At 36.2% G+C, this 15,665-nt stretch overlaps 1 protein-coding gene across 2 annotated transcripts in view; it reads right to left on the bottom strand.

The window, feature by feature from the left end:
- Positions 1 to 133: 133 nt before the first annotated feature.
- LOC128164013 (sterol regulatory element-binding protein cleavage-activating protein-like) overlaps positions 134 to 15,665 on the bottom strand; it is a 28,278-nt gene continuing 12,746 nt past the window's right edge. For both annotated transcript variants that reach the window (XM_052827722.1, XM_052827723.1), the window contains exons 13-24: positions 15,148 to 15,432; positions 14,615 to 14,928; positions 12,731 to 13,238; positions 11,881 to 11,996; positions 11,117 to 11,604; positions 10,660 to 10,796; positions 10,034 to 10,119; positions 9,177 to 9,283; positions 4,785 to 4,960; positions 4,275 to 4,355; positions 3,689 to 3,901; positions 134 to 3,138 (exon numbers count right to left, since the gene is read on the bottom strand). In XM_052827722.1, coding sequence (XP_052683682.1) covers positions 2,893 to 3,138; positions 3,689 to 3,901; positions 4,275 to 4,355; positions 4,785 to 4,960; positions 9,177 to 9,283; positions 10,034 to 10,119; positions 10,660 to 10,796; positions 11,117 to 11,604; positions 11,881 to 11,996; positions 12,731 to 13,238; positions 14,615 to 14,928; positions 15,148 to 15,432 — 2,757 coding nt within the window. In that variant the 3' untranslated portion in view covers positions 134 to 2,892. The remainder of the gene's footprint in view (positions 3,139 to 3,688; positions 3,902 to 4,274; positions 4,356 to 4,784; positions 4,961 to 9,176; positions 9,284 to 10,033; positions 10,120 to 10,659; positions 10,797 to 11,116; positions 11,605 to 11,880; positions 11,997 to 12,730; positions 13,239 to 14,614; positions 14,929 to 15,147; positions 15,433 to 15,665) is intronic.

Raw genomic sequence — 15,665 nt, 5'->3', positions numbered from 1 at the left:
ACAAACCACTGTAACAGTATCATATGTATGTCTGTCAAAGTAGGTGACTAAATCAACAACAAACCACTGTAACAGTATCATGTGTATGTCTGTCAAAGTAGGTGACTAAATCAACAACAAACCACTGTAACAGTATCATATGTATGTCTGTCAAAGTAGGACAAATTTATTTTGAAACATTTTCAAGAGACACAATGTACTATATAGCATTGTAACAAATGTACCTTTCAAACAGGAATAGATAATGTATTCTAAAATATTGTTAAATAAATAGATACATAACAAATCTTATGAAAATAAAAAAGACATTTTAAGAGCAGTTTCATTCTTAAGTAGATAATCATGTGTGATATTCAGTACATTACGCAGTAAACTGAGAGACAAAATACACTGTACATGAAAATCAACTTCAGCATACACCCACATATAATCCATAATTAAGACTGCCAGTTGTCACAATACCAATAAATAATAATCATAAATAATACATGTATATAATTATATGTGTATCCCCCACAAAAAGTTTATGTATCAGTAAAAACTGGATGCCGAAAACCCTCTTCCATGTTAAAACAACCTCTCCCCTTCCTTTTTCTCATATGATAGTCTGACATACAACTAGATATATGTGGTACCATACATGTACATGCATCAAGCAGGCAGGCAATTTCTGATTGTGTAATTTCCTATGTCTCTTCCAGTCAATCTTTCTCTCCAACAAATCGTTACATCACTGATATCTTTAATGTATACTAGCTGTAGTAGCTGACACACACACAGCCATTCAAACATGAAATTCTTTGGTATGATGAAATAAATTGTTAATTTCAATATTCATATGTACATTCCTACAAGACTTAATTAAATCACGATTTAAACAGAAATTTAACAAGCATGAGAGTTTACCTATAAAAAATAATGAATGGGTTGGTACAAAACTGAAATGAAATGTGAAAACATAAAAAAAGTGGGACATTAAAATATTAAGATTTCAATATACATTCATTAACACGATTCTATATTCTCTACACAAACACAGGTTGACTAAATATCCTAGGGCATACTACAAAGAGTGGGGAGGCTCAAAGGGAAACAACTCTTGCATTTTCAGGAGGGGCACCTGCCTCTTTTTTCACAGTTATCTCTCTTGTTTTTAATGGTAATCATGGTTGTGTTACAGCTGTAACTAGGTTCTGGTGGCTGGGGGGGGGGGGGGGGGGGGGGAGAGACCCCCCCTCTCTATACATATACACTGCCTTGGTGGGTCGTGCATCACTATATATACCGGGTTATCACATATTCCTACCACTATTCATAACAGAAGACAATGAATCATGAAAGACCTCTGTACTGAGCTTAAGCATGATCTTTATCATACACAGTTACTACAGCAACTATTTTAGTCCAATTCTTGATCTCATTTGTTCACTTCATATATAAATCACACATTTCACTTGTATAGGACTCCAAAGCAGCTGGGGTTTTCTAATTAATGATTGTACATTGTTGATATACTTGAGCACTACTAGGTTATACATTTTGGCTTGCAGTTCATATAGCACCAGTTTCAATTTAATCAAATCCAGACAGAGGACTTTTAACTTCTAATTACGTTAGACCATATATTTTGCAATACATATATAATGTGTGTTGAATCACTGTATGAAAAATAATAGCACTTTTGCTGCCTTACCCATATCATAAATAAATACACAAAGAAACATTGTGAACTGAGAAACAATGGAAATGCTTGTTTTGTTACCAAGAACAATGATTAAGAAAAATACAGTTGTACCAAAAAAAAAAATACAAAAAATTCAATGACCATCGATTTAATCATGATAGCCACAGATGTAAAATCTACAGTGAACTGTCATGTCTCATTTAATTCTAATGCACATGTATACAATACATCCCAATACACAATGATTAAGCCATAGATGTAATATATACACTCATATCCCATTCACTTACAATGTACATGTTATGCACAATTTTGGGATTTTCTGGTATGTCATAAGACTTCTGTAACATCTACCAGAGTTATCAGCCCTTGAATTTGAAATATGTGACTACTGTATGATAAAAATGTTCTGAAACTTCATTCATCAGACCCTGTGAATGAGGGACTGAATCATAATTTTTTGAACTTCATTTACGTGGAAATATATGCATGAAAATAATATATTTACTTCATACTATATCCATTGAAAAAATCATCATTCAAAATTTTACATAGCTAACACGTAAGTAAATTCAACCTTCTCAAAAATAGAAACTGTTGTAATGTGTATAATCTACATTAACAAGAATGACCAGGCAAAAACAATACACAATCAGACAAACAATAAATATGGATCACCTTAAAATACAACAGGCAACACCATTAAATAAGGAACAGTTTGAAGTCTGAGATCATAAAGAATTTCCACCCTTCCTACAGAACGACATAAGAAGCAATCTCTGGTAAATGAACATCCTCCGCAGACAGGACACGATCCAACACTGTGAGGGAAGGGATCCATCTTGTCCGGTCCAATTTTTATCATCCTCCAGTAGTATTCACTGGCAGAATTTTTTTAATTCATTGGGGCAATTTTCGTGGTTTGCTAGGATTTTTTTCTTTCAAATATAATTAAAAGGACGTAATTATGTGGGTTCCTTTATCGATATGAATAATGATACAAAAAAGTTATTCTCTGGAAGAGTGTTACCCACTGTAAATAGACCCAACAATAATTGAAACGACTAAACGGTAAATGTCCGAGAACAACAAAAGGGATCGAGTTACAAATTGTACAAGATCGTTTCTTTCCTGTACGGTGGTGGATAACGTCCTATCTGACAAGGAAGCTCATTACATTAATGATTTCACAGTCTCCCTCTCGGTCATCACTCGGCTTTCTCCAGCACGGTGGGGAATTGAATGACCTTCATCTCACTAGCATAATCACACACTATCACAGAATTCTGGACCACATGAATCTGATTCACAAACGCGGACTTGTCCAGTGACCCCACACTCACTGTTCTTAAAATTTCACCTCTGTCAAGGTCAATCAGCTGGATATGACCTTGACCTCCAGTCACTAGCAGGTGAGAGGTCAATAATGACATGCAGTTGTTCCCACAAGGATCCTACAACAATGAAATTAAAGAAGAATCAATTGATGTGAATATGAATAGCACACTAATCTATAAGGAAAATGTCCACTTCACTGAATGTTAGTTATGTTCATAGCGATGATAGAATCAGAAAAAAATTCTATAAAAGGAAGCAAAACATTTAGAATTTCAAGACACAAAAGATCTTGGAATCATTTCAAACTCATTACATGAGTTTACTTCATTGTGAAATGTCATGGTAAGGTTATACCAGGTATATAAAATTTATAACACAATTAGCATAAATTAAGCAAGTTAAAAGATAAGTTTATAGAGCAATAAACCCCCTTCACAGTTACTGCATTACTGCTCTGGTGCAGTGCAAAAACAATTGTTTTATTTGTACCATTCAAAAAATGTACCAACTAAATCTTTGAAAAACTATATCAATTTGCCCTGCAAATGAGCAGTACGGTGCATGCACTGCTGCTATTGTGAAAGAGTTAAATGTTCCCCACCAAACCACCTTGAATGGATTCCTACAGGACAAGTTAATAGTGTAGTAAATATCTGTGAGCATTACCATGTCCAGTTCGTGGACCAGGGTTCCTCTCTTCCTATCCACTATACACAACCGATCATCCAGTCCCGAGGTGACCATGTATCTGGAAGTGGAGGTCAAGGCCACCACGGTGGCCTCATGAACTTTGACCTTGTGGAGACAGGTGCCCGTGTGGAGGTCCCAGAGTCTTAGGACTCCCTCTGCGTCGCCGCTGACAACATTGAATGGTGGCGACTGTAACAAGCAAAACATGTTAAACATGCAAGCATTCCAAAATTGACGTAAGGTTGTGTTTCTAAATTAAGTTACATATTGTATTACACAAGACGCACAAGTGATACGAAAACTGACATATGTGTTGCATATATAATGTGATACAAAGGGAACACAGACAGAATATAAATAGCATTTCGTTTTACTCTAAAACATTGTACATTTATGATGATATGAAACAAAACAAATCCAAACACATGCACCTGTACAAGTAAATTCATAAGCTAGAATACTTTATAAGGATGTTATCATTACCCATGCTTGTAAACTAGAAGAATTGTATGAGGATGTGAATCATCAGCCAAAACTAGAAGACCTATACAAGGATCATTACCTTGTCAGCATGCAGTACTGTGATTTTGGTGGTGTGACCGTGGAGAGTGAACAGACAGCGGCTGTCCTCCAGTCTGAACACCTGTAGAGATACACAGATACATGTAATGATAAAATTATTGAATATTGAATATTAAATTATGATCCACAAAATGAAATTTCAAATACTGGGTATGCAAAATTTGATTGCAACATTTAAAGAACATAAATTTTGTAACAATATGCATCAATTTTGAACGATTAAAAATAAGGTACCAGCTGTATATAAATTGTATTTAAGCCATATATCATAGTCTAGTATTTTATGATTTTTATGATATTTTATTTTGATGGGCAGTGTACAATATTTTAACCTAAATTTTTGAGGCTCCTGTACAGATTTTGGAATTTAACTTATCACCTTAACATGTAAGTAATGACCCGTATGATAATACATGTATTTGTTTCTATAGTTGTCAGGTTACTTTTGAGATGTTTTCTTTTCTGTGATAAACAAATCAAAGCATCTGACCTTGAGGGAGTGATCCTGACTGGCTGATATGACACGCCCACCTTCACACTTCAGACAGATGATTGGCTGCTGATGAGCTTTGACACTATTTACCAAGGTCACATGTAAAATGGCTTCCCATTTCTTCAAGGAATCCATCACAACAACCTTGTGTTGACTTAGATGTCTTGCATGACCTAATGAGAGAAAACATCAGACAGATGATTCAACATACATTAAAAATTGAAAGTGGAGGAAATATACTCTAGATGATTAAGATTTGCAAATTACTGAAAAGTTTTAAAAGCCATTAAAAGTTGAAGAGATTAATTTTTGCATGTAGGAATACCTGTCTATAAACATTTGTAATAAAATCATTCAAATACATGTTACAACAAGAGGCCCAGGGGCCACATCGCTCACCTGAGCAACAATTGCCTTAATTCTGATCAAATTAGCATTACAGTATCAAAATATCTTGACAACTGAGTACAGTAGATCTTGCTAAAAACAAGAATAGAATTCCAGAGTCCCCCGCCGGTCAAGCAGTATAATAGTATCGAGTCTATCGACCAAGGCTGATTTTCGAACTTGACCAAGGTAATAGTAGTATAAACATTTGGTATAAATTTAATGAAAATCCGTCAAAATTTGTAGGCATGAGAGCGCTTACAAGGTCAATTTTTGGAAAAAAACGGAGTCATGATTGTGGCCAAGTCCCATAACACCAACAAAAAGTATCGAACAATGCTGATTTTTGAACTTGACCAAAGTATTAGTGGTATAAACATTTGGTATAAATTTAATGAAAAATTTGTCAAAATTTGTAAGCATGAGAGCGCTTACAAGGTCAATTTTTGGATAAAACGGAGTCATTATTGCGGTCAAAGTCCTAAAACGCCAACAAAAAGTATCAACTAACGCTGATTTTCGAACTTGACCAAGGTAATAGTAGTATAAACATTTGGTATAAATTTAATGAAAATCCGTCAAAATTTGTAGGCATGAGAGCGCTTACAAGGTCAATTTTTGGATAAAACGGAGTCATGATTGTGGCCAAGTCCCATAACACCAACAAAAAGTATCGAACAATGCTGATTTTTGAACTTGACCAAAGTATTAGTGGTATAAACATTTGGTATAAATTTAATGAAAATCTGTCAAAATTTGTAGGCATGAGAGCGCTTACAAGAACAATTTTTGGATAAAACGGAGTCATTATTGCAGTCAAAGTCCCATAACGCCAACAAAAAGTATCAACCAATGCTGATTTTCGAACTTGACCAAGGTAATAGTAGTATAAACATTTGGTATAAATTTAATGAAAATCCGTCAAAATTTGTAGGCATGAGAGCGCTTACAAGGTCAATTTTTGGATAAAACAGAGTCATTATTGCAGTCAAAGTCCTATAACTCCAACAAAAAGTATCGACCAATGCTGATTTTCGAACTTGACCAAGGTAATAGTGGTATAAACATTTGGTATAAATTTAATGAAAATCCGTCAAAATTTGTAGGCATGAGAGCGCTTACAAAAAGTGTGACGGACGGACGCACGGACCCACGGACGCACGGACCCACAGACACACGGACCCACGGACACACGGACACACGGACGGACGGACGCCCGGCATTTCTATGTCCCCGCTCCGCGTTGCGGCGGGGGACAAAAATTGAAAATCTACCAATTTTTATCAACCTCTTATTTTTTGGTAAATACCAAGCCCCTTTTGTTGTTGTACCTGTAAGAAGATTTGTCTCTATTCCTATATACCCCCCCCCCCATTTCATGGCCCCATTTTTCTCTAGGGAATCATGGTTTCATCAGACTTAAATCTGCATAACCTTTGCTTTCACACTGAGTACTGAGTTTTGAACCGAAAACTTTCCCAGAATAGTTTTAAAGATTTTCTCTTTATATCCCTATGTAAAAATTCAAACCGCCATCACGGTCCCGCCCTACCACTAGGGACTGTGATTTCGCAAACTTGAATTTACACTACCCGAGGATGCCTCTACACAAGTTTAAACCCTTTCTGGCCAAAATTCTTTAAAAAGAAGATTTTTAAAGATTTTCTCTATATATTCCTAAGTAAAAATTCATCCCCCATTGTGGCCTCACCCTACCCCTGGACTATTATTTAAACAAACTTGAATCTATATGATCTGGGGATGCTTCCACTCAAATTTGGGCTTTCCTGGCCTAATAATTTTGAGAAGAAGACTTTTAAAGATTTTCTCTATCTATAAATATTCATCCCCCATTGTGACCCCGCCCTACCCCCAGGGACCATGATTTGAACAAACTTGAATCTACACTTCCTAAGGATGGTTACATGCCAATTTGAGATTTCTTGGCCAAATATTTTTGAGAAGAAGATTTTTAAAGATTTTCTCTATATATTCTTATGTAAAACATGATCCCCCTATTGTGGCCCCACCCTACCCCCGGGGACCATGATTTGAACAAACTTGAATCTACACTATCTGAGGATGCTTCCACTCAAATTTGAGCTTTCCTGGCCTAATAGTTTTTGAGAAGACTTTGGCTCAGGTGAGCTAAAAAAGGTTACGTTTACAATACAATAAGTTGTTAAAGTTGGTTTCTGGAAGAAGAGACTTTGAAAATTTTCTTAATAAATATTGAAATTTTTTTTAGTTTTTTAATCTTTAGTTTTTAAGATCTGTGTACAAACATAGAATCGTGAGCAAATCTCTGTATCTTGCTTATAATTTGAAGCTTAACACTCAAATATGGTTAGTAAATAGAAATTGTAAACAATTAAAACACAAGAAACATGCACTATAACAAATAAAGAACACAATTTATTTTTTCGAAATGAATCATATATATACATGTACATGTATATACCTACATATTTCCGACAGCGATATCAAACTCTATTTAAACTGAATAAACTCGAGAAAATGCCGAGCATCTCAACAAAACCTATTGCATTAATATACCATTACGCAAAATATAATGCCGAATTACCGATAGAATGAATTGTATTTCAGTACTTTTTTGATACATCAGATTTTGCTTAATTTGCGCAGGTAAACAGTTAACTGTTTGATTTACCGAAATCTCTGTTTGATTTGATACGTAAAAATCACGAAATACAGACGATAGTTCCCAGGTTACAAAGCATAAATAATGAAAACGAAACGAAAATCAGAACAAGCTAACACCAACGTCATGTGTGAAAACTGTCAACGCATTGAAATATTTAGCCTCAATTTACTTCACAAAATCGGCACCAATATATTTTGCATGTTTCAAAAATTTCCCTTCATTCGCGAACTGTTGCACAACAAGCAAATTCATCATAGTCAGATCGACCCTTTTTCGTATAATGTCATGGCTGCTTTAAACAAAGAACCTCGTTTTAGATGTATGGAATACGAGTCTTGGTAAAATGGGTACGCAAACCCGGGCCGTGGCAAAACAAAAGCCGGGGCAGATCGGCAATCGTCAATTCCAAATACGCATTATTTTGCAGCAATATTTACAGCAAATATAAATATACTGGTCCATCAAATATCCTGAAATTTTAATGAGATTGGCAGATTAATAACTGCCAATCTTTTGTTTTGCCCAGGCCCAGTCTTGTCTACCCATTTTACCGGATGCCGAATCCGAAGCTATTAAACTGATTGAAACACGCCTTTCCTTTATTATTATTTTCGTAATAACTCAGATTTGAAACAGAATTAGACCTTAATTTTTGCAATTTATATTTTCCTTCCCATAAGGATAATTTATGCTAAACTACGTTGAATTGGAATCAGTAGTTCTTGAGAAGAAGATTTTTTAAAATGCACCCCCCTTTTTCTACAGTTTCAAGGTTTTCTCCGCTTTGAATACAGATCGGACTTTTATTTCTGCAATTTATATTCGCCCTCCCATAAGGATGCTTTGTGCCAAATTTGGTTGAAATTGGATAAGCGGTTTTAGAGAAGAAGTTCAAAATGTAAAAAGTTTACAGACGGACAGACAGACGGAAGGACGGACAGACGGACGGACGGACGGACGACGGACAAAAAGTGATCAGAATAGCTCACTTGAGCTTTCAGCTCAGGTGAGCTAAAAAGGATTTCTTTGTGTAATGAGATGTGAACATCACAATACGTGTATTTTGTTCAGGTACACATGTGAGAAATCAAGTATCCCAAACAAATCAAATACAAGTGTACTACAGGTATGACAGAGTTACCTTTGATATACAGGTATGACAGACCTACCTTTGATATACAGGTATGACAGAGTTACCTTTGATATACAGGTATGACAGACCTACCTTTGATATACAGGTATGACACACTTACCTTTGATGAACGGGTATGACACACTTACCTTTGATGAATGGGTATGACAGACCTACCTTTGATATACAGGTATGAAAGACTTACCTTTGATATGGGGAGAATTGGACGGTGTAGATGTAGGTATGATGGGGTTATGGAATGTCTCAATTTCTAAAAAGTCTAGGGTTCCATCCAGTCTGGCAGCAACCACCCTAAAGGAGAGGATTTCAGTGTATATCATTAAAGTATATAAATTTTACTGTCCGTCTCCTAAAGTATATAAATTTTACTGTCCGTCCCGTAAAGTATATAAATTTTACTGTCCGTCTCATAAAGTATATAAATTTTACTGTCCGTCCCGTAAAGTATATAAATTTTACTGTCCGTCCCGTAAAGTATATAAATTTTACTGTCCGTCTCATAAAGTATATAAATTTTACTGTCTGTCCCGTAAAGTATATACATTTTACCGTAAAGTATATAAATTTTACTGTCTGTCCCGTTTCTCTTTTTTTATCTACCACCCTCTTTCAAATTCTTATCTTTGGCCCATTCTCTCATCCTAGACCCACATCTTGACCTGATCCCCCATCCTCTTACTGGACCCACTCACTCAATCTATCCCAATACTTAGGGTAATTCATACATGTTCTACAAAATGAGGTACTTTGTACAAGGAAACCCACAGGTATTTTCCATAAGACAGAGTATCGAGATTTATTATGATTAATTCAAGTCTGCTCTAAAGCTATAAACCCAGAACTCTGAAGAAAATAAAACAAAATGGATTATAAAAGATGCTTTATAACAGTGACTTAAATGCTTTTCATTTACCGGTATAAGCCCACCTAAATACTGTGGCATTTGTGTATTATTTTAACTACGGTACTTGTTTACTTCTGGGAGTAAGGTGTACATGTGCTTCGCTTTTTTTCATAATTTTTTAATAATTTTCAATTTACCTTTTATTGACGATACAAAGGGAGGTCACTCCAGTCTGGTTTTCACCATACATGTATTTCAAGTTACCACTTGAACTTTCCCAAAACTGTAATACAAAGAGGCGAAAAATGAAATCTGTGCTTTCACACATTATCTTTAATGCTATAAATATATAAAAACTTCACAATGTTATAAATTTTCCAGCCTTAATGGGCAACTATATGATCTTTTAATCAATTTAGATTTGAGACATATTAATCTATCTAAGCAATCTCAATTTTGCCACTGACAATCCACAGAAATTTAAATCAGCAATCATGTAACGCGTTTACTCTAATGACAGAAACATAGTTGTAGTCCAATACAAAACAACTGTGAGGTATTGCATTACATGACAATAGATCTAATAGAAATCATAACATTTTTTTTCCAGGACCCATGAAATTTTATTTCACTTGTTTACAAATGCATTTCTGGTTAATTCATTACACTTATAAAATAAAAAAACCTATTTTTTTTTCTTGAACTTTACTATTGTTCTACATTATCAATGCATTTACTGGTAAATTCATAACCATTTCAACTGATCAAATAAAATTCTTTTATTAGTAGAATAACAACTATTACAGTTAATCAAATAAAATACCTCGAGCCGGCCGTTTCCACAGCCTGCAACAATAAGCCCCTCATAACAACTGAGGCACCAGATGGAGGGGGCCTGGTTACCCTCGAACCCTGAGTCAAACAGGGCGGCGTCATGCTCTAGAGTAGACGGATGATCGCCTGAAGTAATAGAAGTTAAAATAAAGAATTCAGTCTCAGGCTTCATTAATAAAACAACCTGGTTAGGAATTAAACAAAACATTAGTGGCAATGATTATTCAATGATTTCTGCGGAAATTGCTATGTGCATCATAAACAGTGAGCGTATTATGTTTTAAATGTACAATATTTAGTGCAAAACGATTTTTCAAGTTAGCATAGATTTGATTTAGAATTTGAATATTTTTCTATATTGTAATACAAAACTCTTCTTCTAAAGGAAAATAATGAGATACTCTAAAAAATGGCCCCAACCATCCAGCTGTCCTAAAATCCCTTACCTGCACTCCAGCTCCTAGAGCGGGAGTCGGAGAAAACATTGTCCACCATTGGGTTGTCTCTCAGAAACTGAGCATGCTCATCATACAGGGGCTGAAACCAGGACTGGAAATTGAATCCACTCGTGGAATCCCTGTCCATCATACTGGAAGAACTGCTACTAAGCAAGGGAGAGGACCCTGATGAAATGACAGAGGGTGGATCCAGGGAGGTGGGGGAGGTGTGATTGACAGGTGAGGGCGGGGTCTGTGAGAAGTTGGTGTGAATTGTTCCCAGTAGATCCGGCTGGTTCTGGAAGAGTTTCTTCCCCTGGAGTGGGGGAGTCTGGCTGCTGATTGGCTGTCTGGGGGCTCGTAGTCGGGGTCTGGGTAGGTCCACCTCCTCCTGGTCGCTGCTGCCACCATTGCCATGGTATTCGGCGTAGAGGTCAGCATCACTGTCATTGATGTTCCGACCCAAACAAGGTTTTCTCTTGACAGGGGGTGTCGCCCTAATTCATCAGATATATTTACATGTATCAACTGCAACAAAATCTCATTTCAATGTTTATAAAATTTCATTTAAAAAATATTATTACGGTAGGATATATTTCATATTAAATACAGTATCAATTCTTAATTTACAGGGAATTAAACATAAATTGCCTTGATTAAATGACATACTACCATAAGTTTTATATTGCATTGAAACCACACAATTTATTACAAAATGGCATGTTTTTGTTAAGTACTTTAGATGAGCTGTCTCACCCTTTGAGTGTACTCACCCTTTCCTGTGGACCACAGTAACACAGTCCCCAGTGACCGAGTCCCACACCCTGAGCTGACCCCCGAGGCACGCGCTGACAATGAACTGACCATCAGTGGCTACACACTCTATCTCCTACAGAGTCAAACCACAATAATTAATAAAATATATATATAGGTACACAATACATGCTTAGAAAAGTACATAACTCATGCTGAATTCTGATTTCAAATAAGAACTCAGGAATGTACAAAATTAATCAAAGTACTGAAGTACTGAAACCTGGGCTCTTTTGGTTTGTCTTTATGCATATTGTGTAGTTAAGACTGAAAATCTCTCTCTCTCTCTCTCCCTCTCTCTCTCATACTTTTAATGTCTAATGTCGGCAAAGCGTCAGAGAGTGACCGAATTTTGTAAGTGGCTATAACAAAAAAATGTCTGTCTAGAAGAAAAAAGTTCAACAGTTGCTGCCTTGAATTTTGCAACAAGCGTTATATATTCAATCCCCATTTCTTCAACGCTTAGCAAAGTAGTTCATTGAAATTCATGCGCATTGTATGTGTCCAAAATGCATAGTTTTGTTTTTAAAACATGTTATTAATAAGAAAACTAAAAAAGATATCCAATTCTCCCAAAATTAAAAAAACAGAAACGAAATGCCAACACTTTTGACAAAACATGGCTCTTTATGTAACTATTTGGTATAGCGGAAGCTTTTACTTTGATGCTGTTTGGTTTTTTATTTACTTTTGAAGTTGTGCTATTTATAGTAACATTGGCGATTTGCCTGCCTACAGCAAGGACTCTACTTTCAGCAGAGCTCGGCTAAAAATACAGAGTAAAACTATGTGACCAGTTTCTCTTTTTACCTGGACATGTCCTTTTAGAACCTTGGGTAGTGACTCCTTGATCTGTTTGTAATAACCACCGCATGTTTCCCGTTTCTTGTGCTGCCCTCTATACCACCTTGAGCGCCACCTAGCATAGTTCTTGGGACAAATACAATGATACAGAGCCAGGGCAAAATATGACAGACAGATGGCGCTGAACAACACCAGGAGTATAGTCAAAACCAGCTCCCTTTTAGATTTCGGGTACAGCTTCCGAAGCTCTTCTGGGTCGTACAACTTCCTGAGGTGATCGGAGTCGTAGACGTAATTGGGGAGGGACTCCAGGATTCCTTTAATGCTGTCATCTGGCAGGACGTCGGACTCCACCCGCTTGGCCTCTGAAGATTGTTCCTGGGAGATCTGCTCTATCTCCTGTTTGATCTGTTGTGGGGTCTTTCCTGCATTTTCTCTGGGGTGTCGCAGTGAAATAGCCTCATTAGGGTCAACAATAATTGACAGGTGGAGACTGGGTAAGATGGATATGAATCTAAACAAAGAAAACAATGACTTATGACCATAATTATAAATACTAAATACCGGTAATTTTCAGCAAAAAAAAGTATCAAGTTGAACTTAATTCTAAAGTTTAAAATATTCCTTGGCTATTGAAATACTGTAGACGTATTTTTTTTCCATGGGGTCATAATTCCGAGGAATCACAATATCAATTTAATACGCGGGTAAAAATTTACGCTGATTCTTTGAATGAAAAAAAAAATAATTTGAATAATTATTATTAAATTTAGTTCTGAGCGATTTTCATTTCCTAGAATCTGTCCAACTTTGGACATAAATTGTAAGAACTGTTCACAGTGAACAGTAATTATCGGTTGTGCACTTGTCGGTAGTCATTAGTTATTTATTAATTTATTTTATTCATTGACTGTCAATTTATGGGTTCACATGTCGTTTAAATTATGAGTTGATCAGTTTTATCAATTAAAAGTCAGAGCACAAAGGGATCTAAAAATTGCAGTAAAAGCACGGGTCTTAGCGTGTAGTTAATTGAATGGGTCATTGAAAGACAGACCCGCTTGGGGCTATTTGTCGTCTGACACGTGCCGTTATCTCAAGCTGGGAGAAGTTCAAATTTCATGCAAGTAAATTTACAGAAATTTCAAATCTTTAGGAGATTAAATTATTTACCATGTGAATTCTCAAAACAAATTTGTTTGACAGTTTGCATAGATAAAAACGATATACATTGGATACACGTATATGCAAGTGTTATATAATGTAAAAACTTCCGATTATCCTTATTCATGTAATGTAATTTCAATATTTCATTCCAAAATGCACTTTAAGTACACTGGGAAAAAATTACGCGGAAAATTTATGCCCGCGTTCATAGCGTAAATTAATACCACGCTGATAAAAGTACGTCTACAGTATTCTAGAATAAATGAAATGGTAAAATTTTGCATACTGTGGTAGATCAATCCATAAGACTCTAAGAACTTGTCTTGATTTATTTTATAAAATAAACATTGTCCAACACAGTCTAAAAGATATGATAGGGGTAATAGTGTTTATCAGTAGAACATAGCTATTGAATTCATTCTCTTACATCCCATAGAGACTAATGTTGTATTGAATTCATTCCTATAGCTATTACATGAATTACAAAAAGAACATAGCCATTGATTTCATTCTCTTACTCTCCGTATAGACTGACGTTGTATTGAATTCGTTCCTATTGCATGTATACATCTCAGATAATAGTTTTTATAAGTAGAACATAGCCATTGATTTCATTCTCTTACTCTCCGTATAGACTGACGTTGTATTGAATTCGTTCCTATTGCATGTATACATCTCAGATAATAGTTTTTATAAGTAGAACATAGCCATTGATTCTCTTACTTTCCGTATAGACTGATGTTGTAGTAGGAGAACAGGGTGGGCCAGTGTTTGTAGGACAGGTGCTGCCACAACTCCACATCTGTGTGTCTGACTGCTCCGTATGGGTCCACCAACTCACCCTGGAACCACCAGGAACCACCTGATTGGTGACTTGATACAGGACTGGCAGCTTTCCTACCTTCATCACTGGAGAGTGCCTCTGATGCAGTGGCATCCTGGGAGATATTTTTGGCTTGATTGTCTGAAGGGGTGGAGAGGTGTTCCAGCACCCCACTCTTGTATACTATCAGAGCAATCCATATCACTGTGCAGAACTGGAAAAGGGTAAAATTCATTCAGAAAATGTTTCAGTGGAGTTACAAAATAGAGACAAAAAAACACTGACATGCCTTCCAAATCACAATTCATTTTGCTTTTTACCATGTATACATACATGTACATTTCAGATTTCAAAAAAAACAAATTCAAATTTATTTCTTCAATAGACCTGGGAACAATAAATGGCATTTTCACCCAATTTCTATAGTCCTTACCATGATGAACCTCTGAATCACCCTGGTATCGGCCAGAAAGTCGATCAGGCGTAATCGTCGGGACATCTGACTGGTGTCAGCCAGGGAGGAGGGTGGCCCCAAGGTCACATTAGAGGAAGTTCGGCGGTGCTTCTTCACTGCCTTGTCCTTGGTGGCCATGTTTGGGGCAGACATGAATCCTCGGACCGGACACAGTAGAATGGGCTCAATGACCTTGGTATCCAAGGAAACACCCAGTTGGCTGTCCGACACCGAAATTCTCAACTTCTTGTCAAGGTCAGACAACTGAAATCAAGGACCATGATGGATATTAATCATTCTTTTGAAGATATCACAATTAAATTTTATAGTTTGATAGCTGCTGTTAAGTTTTGTAATTGATTTTATGAGCATTTCATCTCGGTGCATGTGAGCACAAATATATATATACAGTAGTATTATTCACTATATTAAATCCATAGTCACTTTATCTGGTGTGTCCAAATTGTCTATATCTTAAATATTCTACTGCTCAGCAT

This window comes from Crassostrea angulata, chromosome 9, assembly GCF_025612915.1.
Source record: "Crassostrea angulata isolate pt1a10 chromosome 9, ASM2561291v2, whole genome shotgun sequence".
Taxonomy (NCBI): Eukaryota; Metazoa; Mollusca; class Bivalvia; order Ostreida; family Ostreidae; genus Magallana; species Magallana angulata.
The sequence above is the reverse complement of the archived record's forward strand: the minus strand, read 5'-3'. Positions and strand labels throughout refer to the sequence as shown.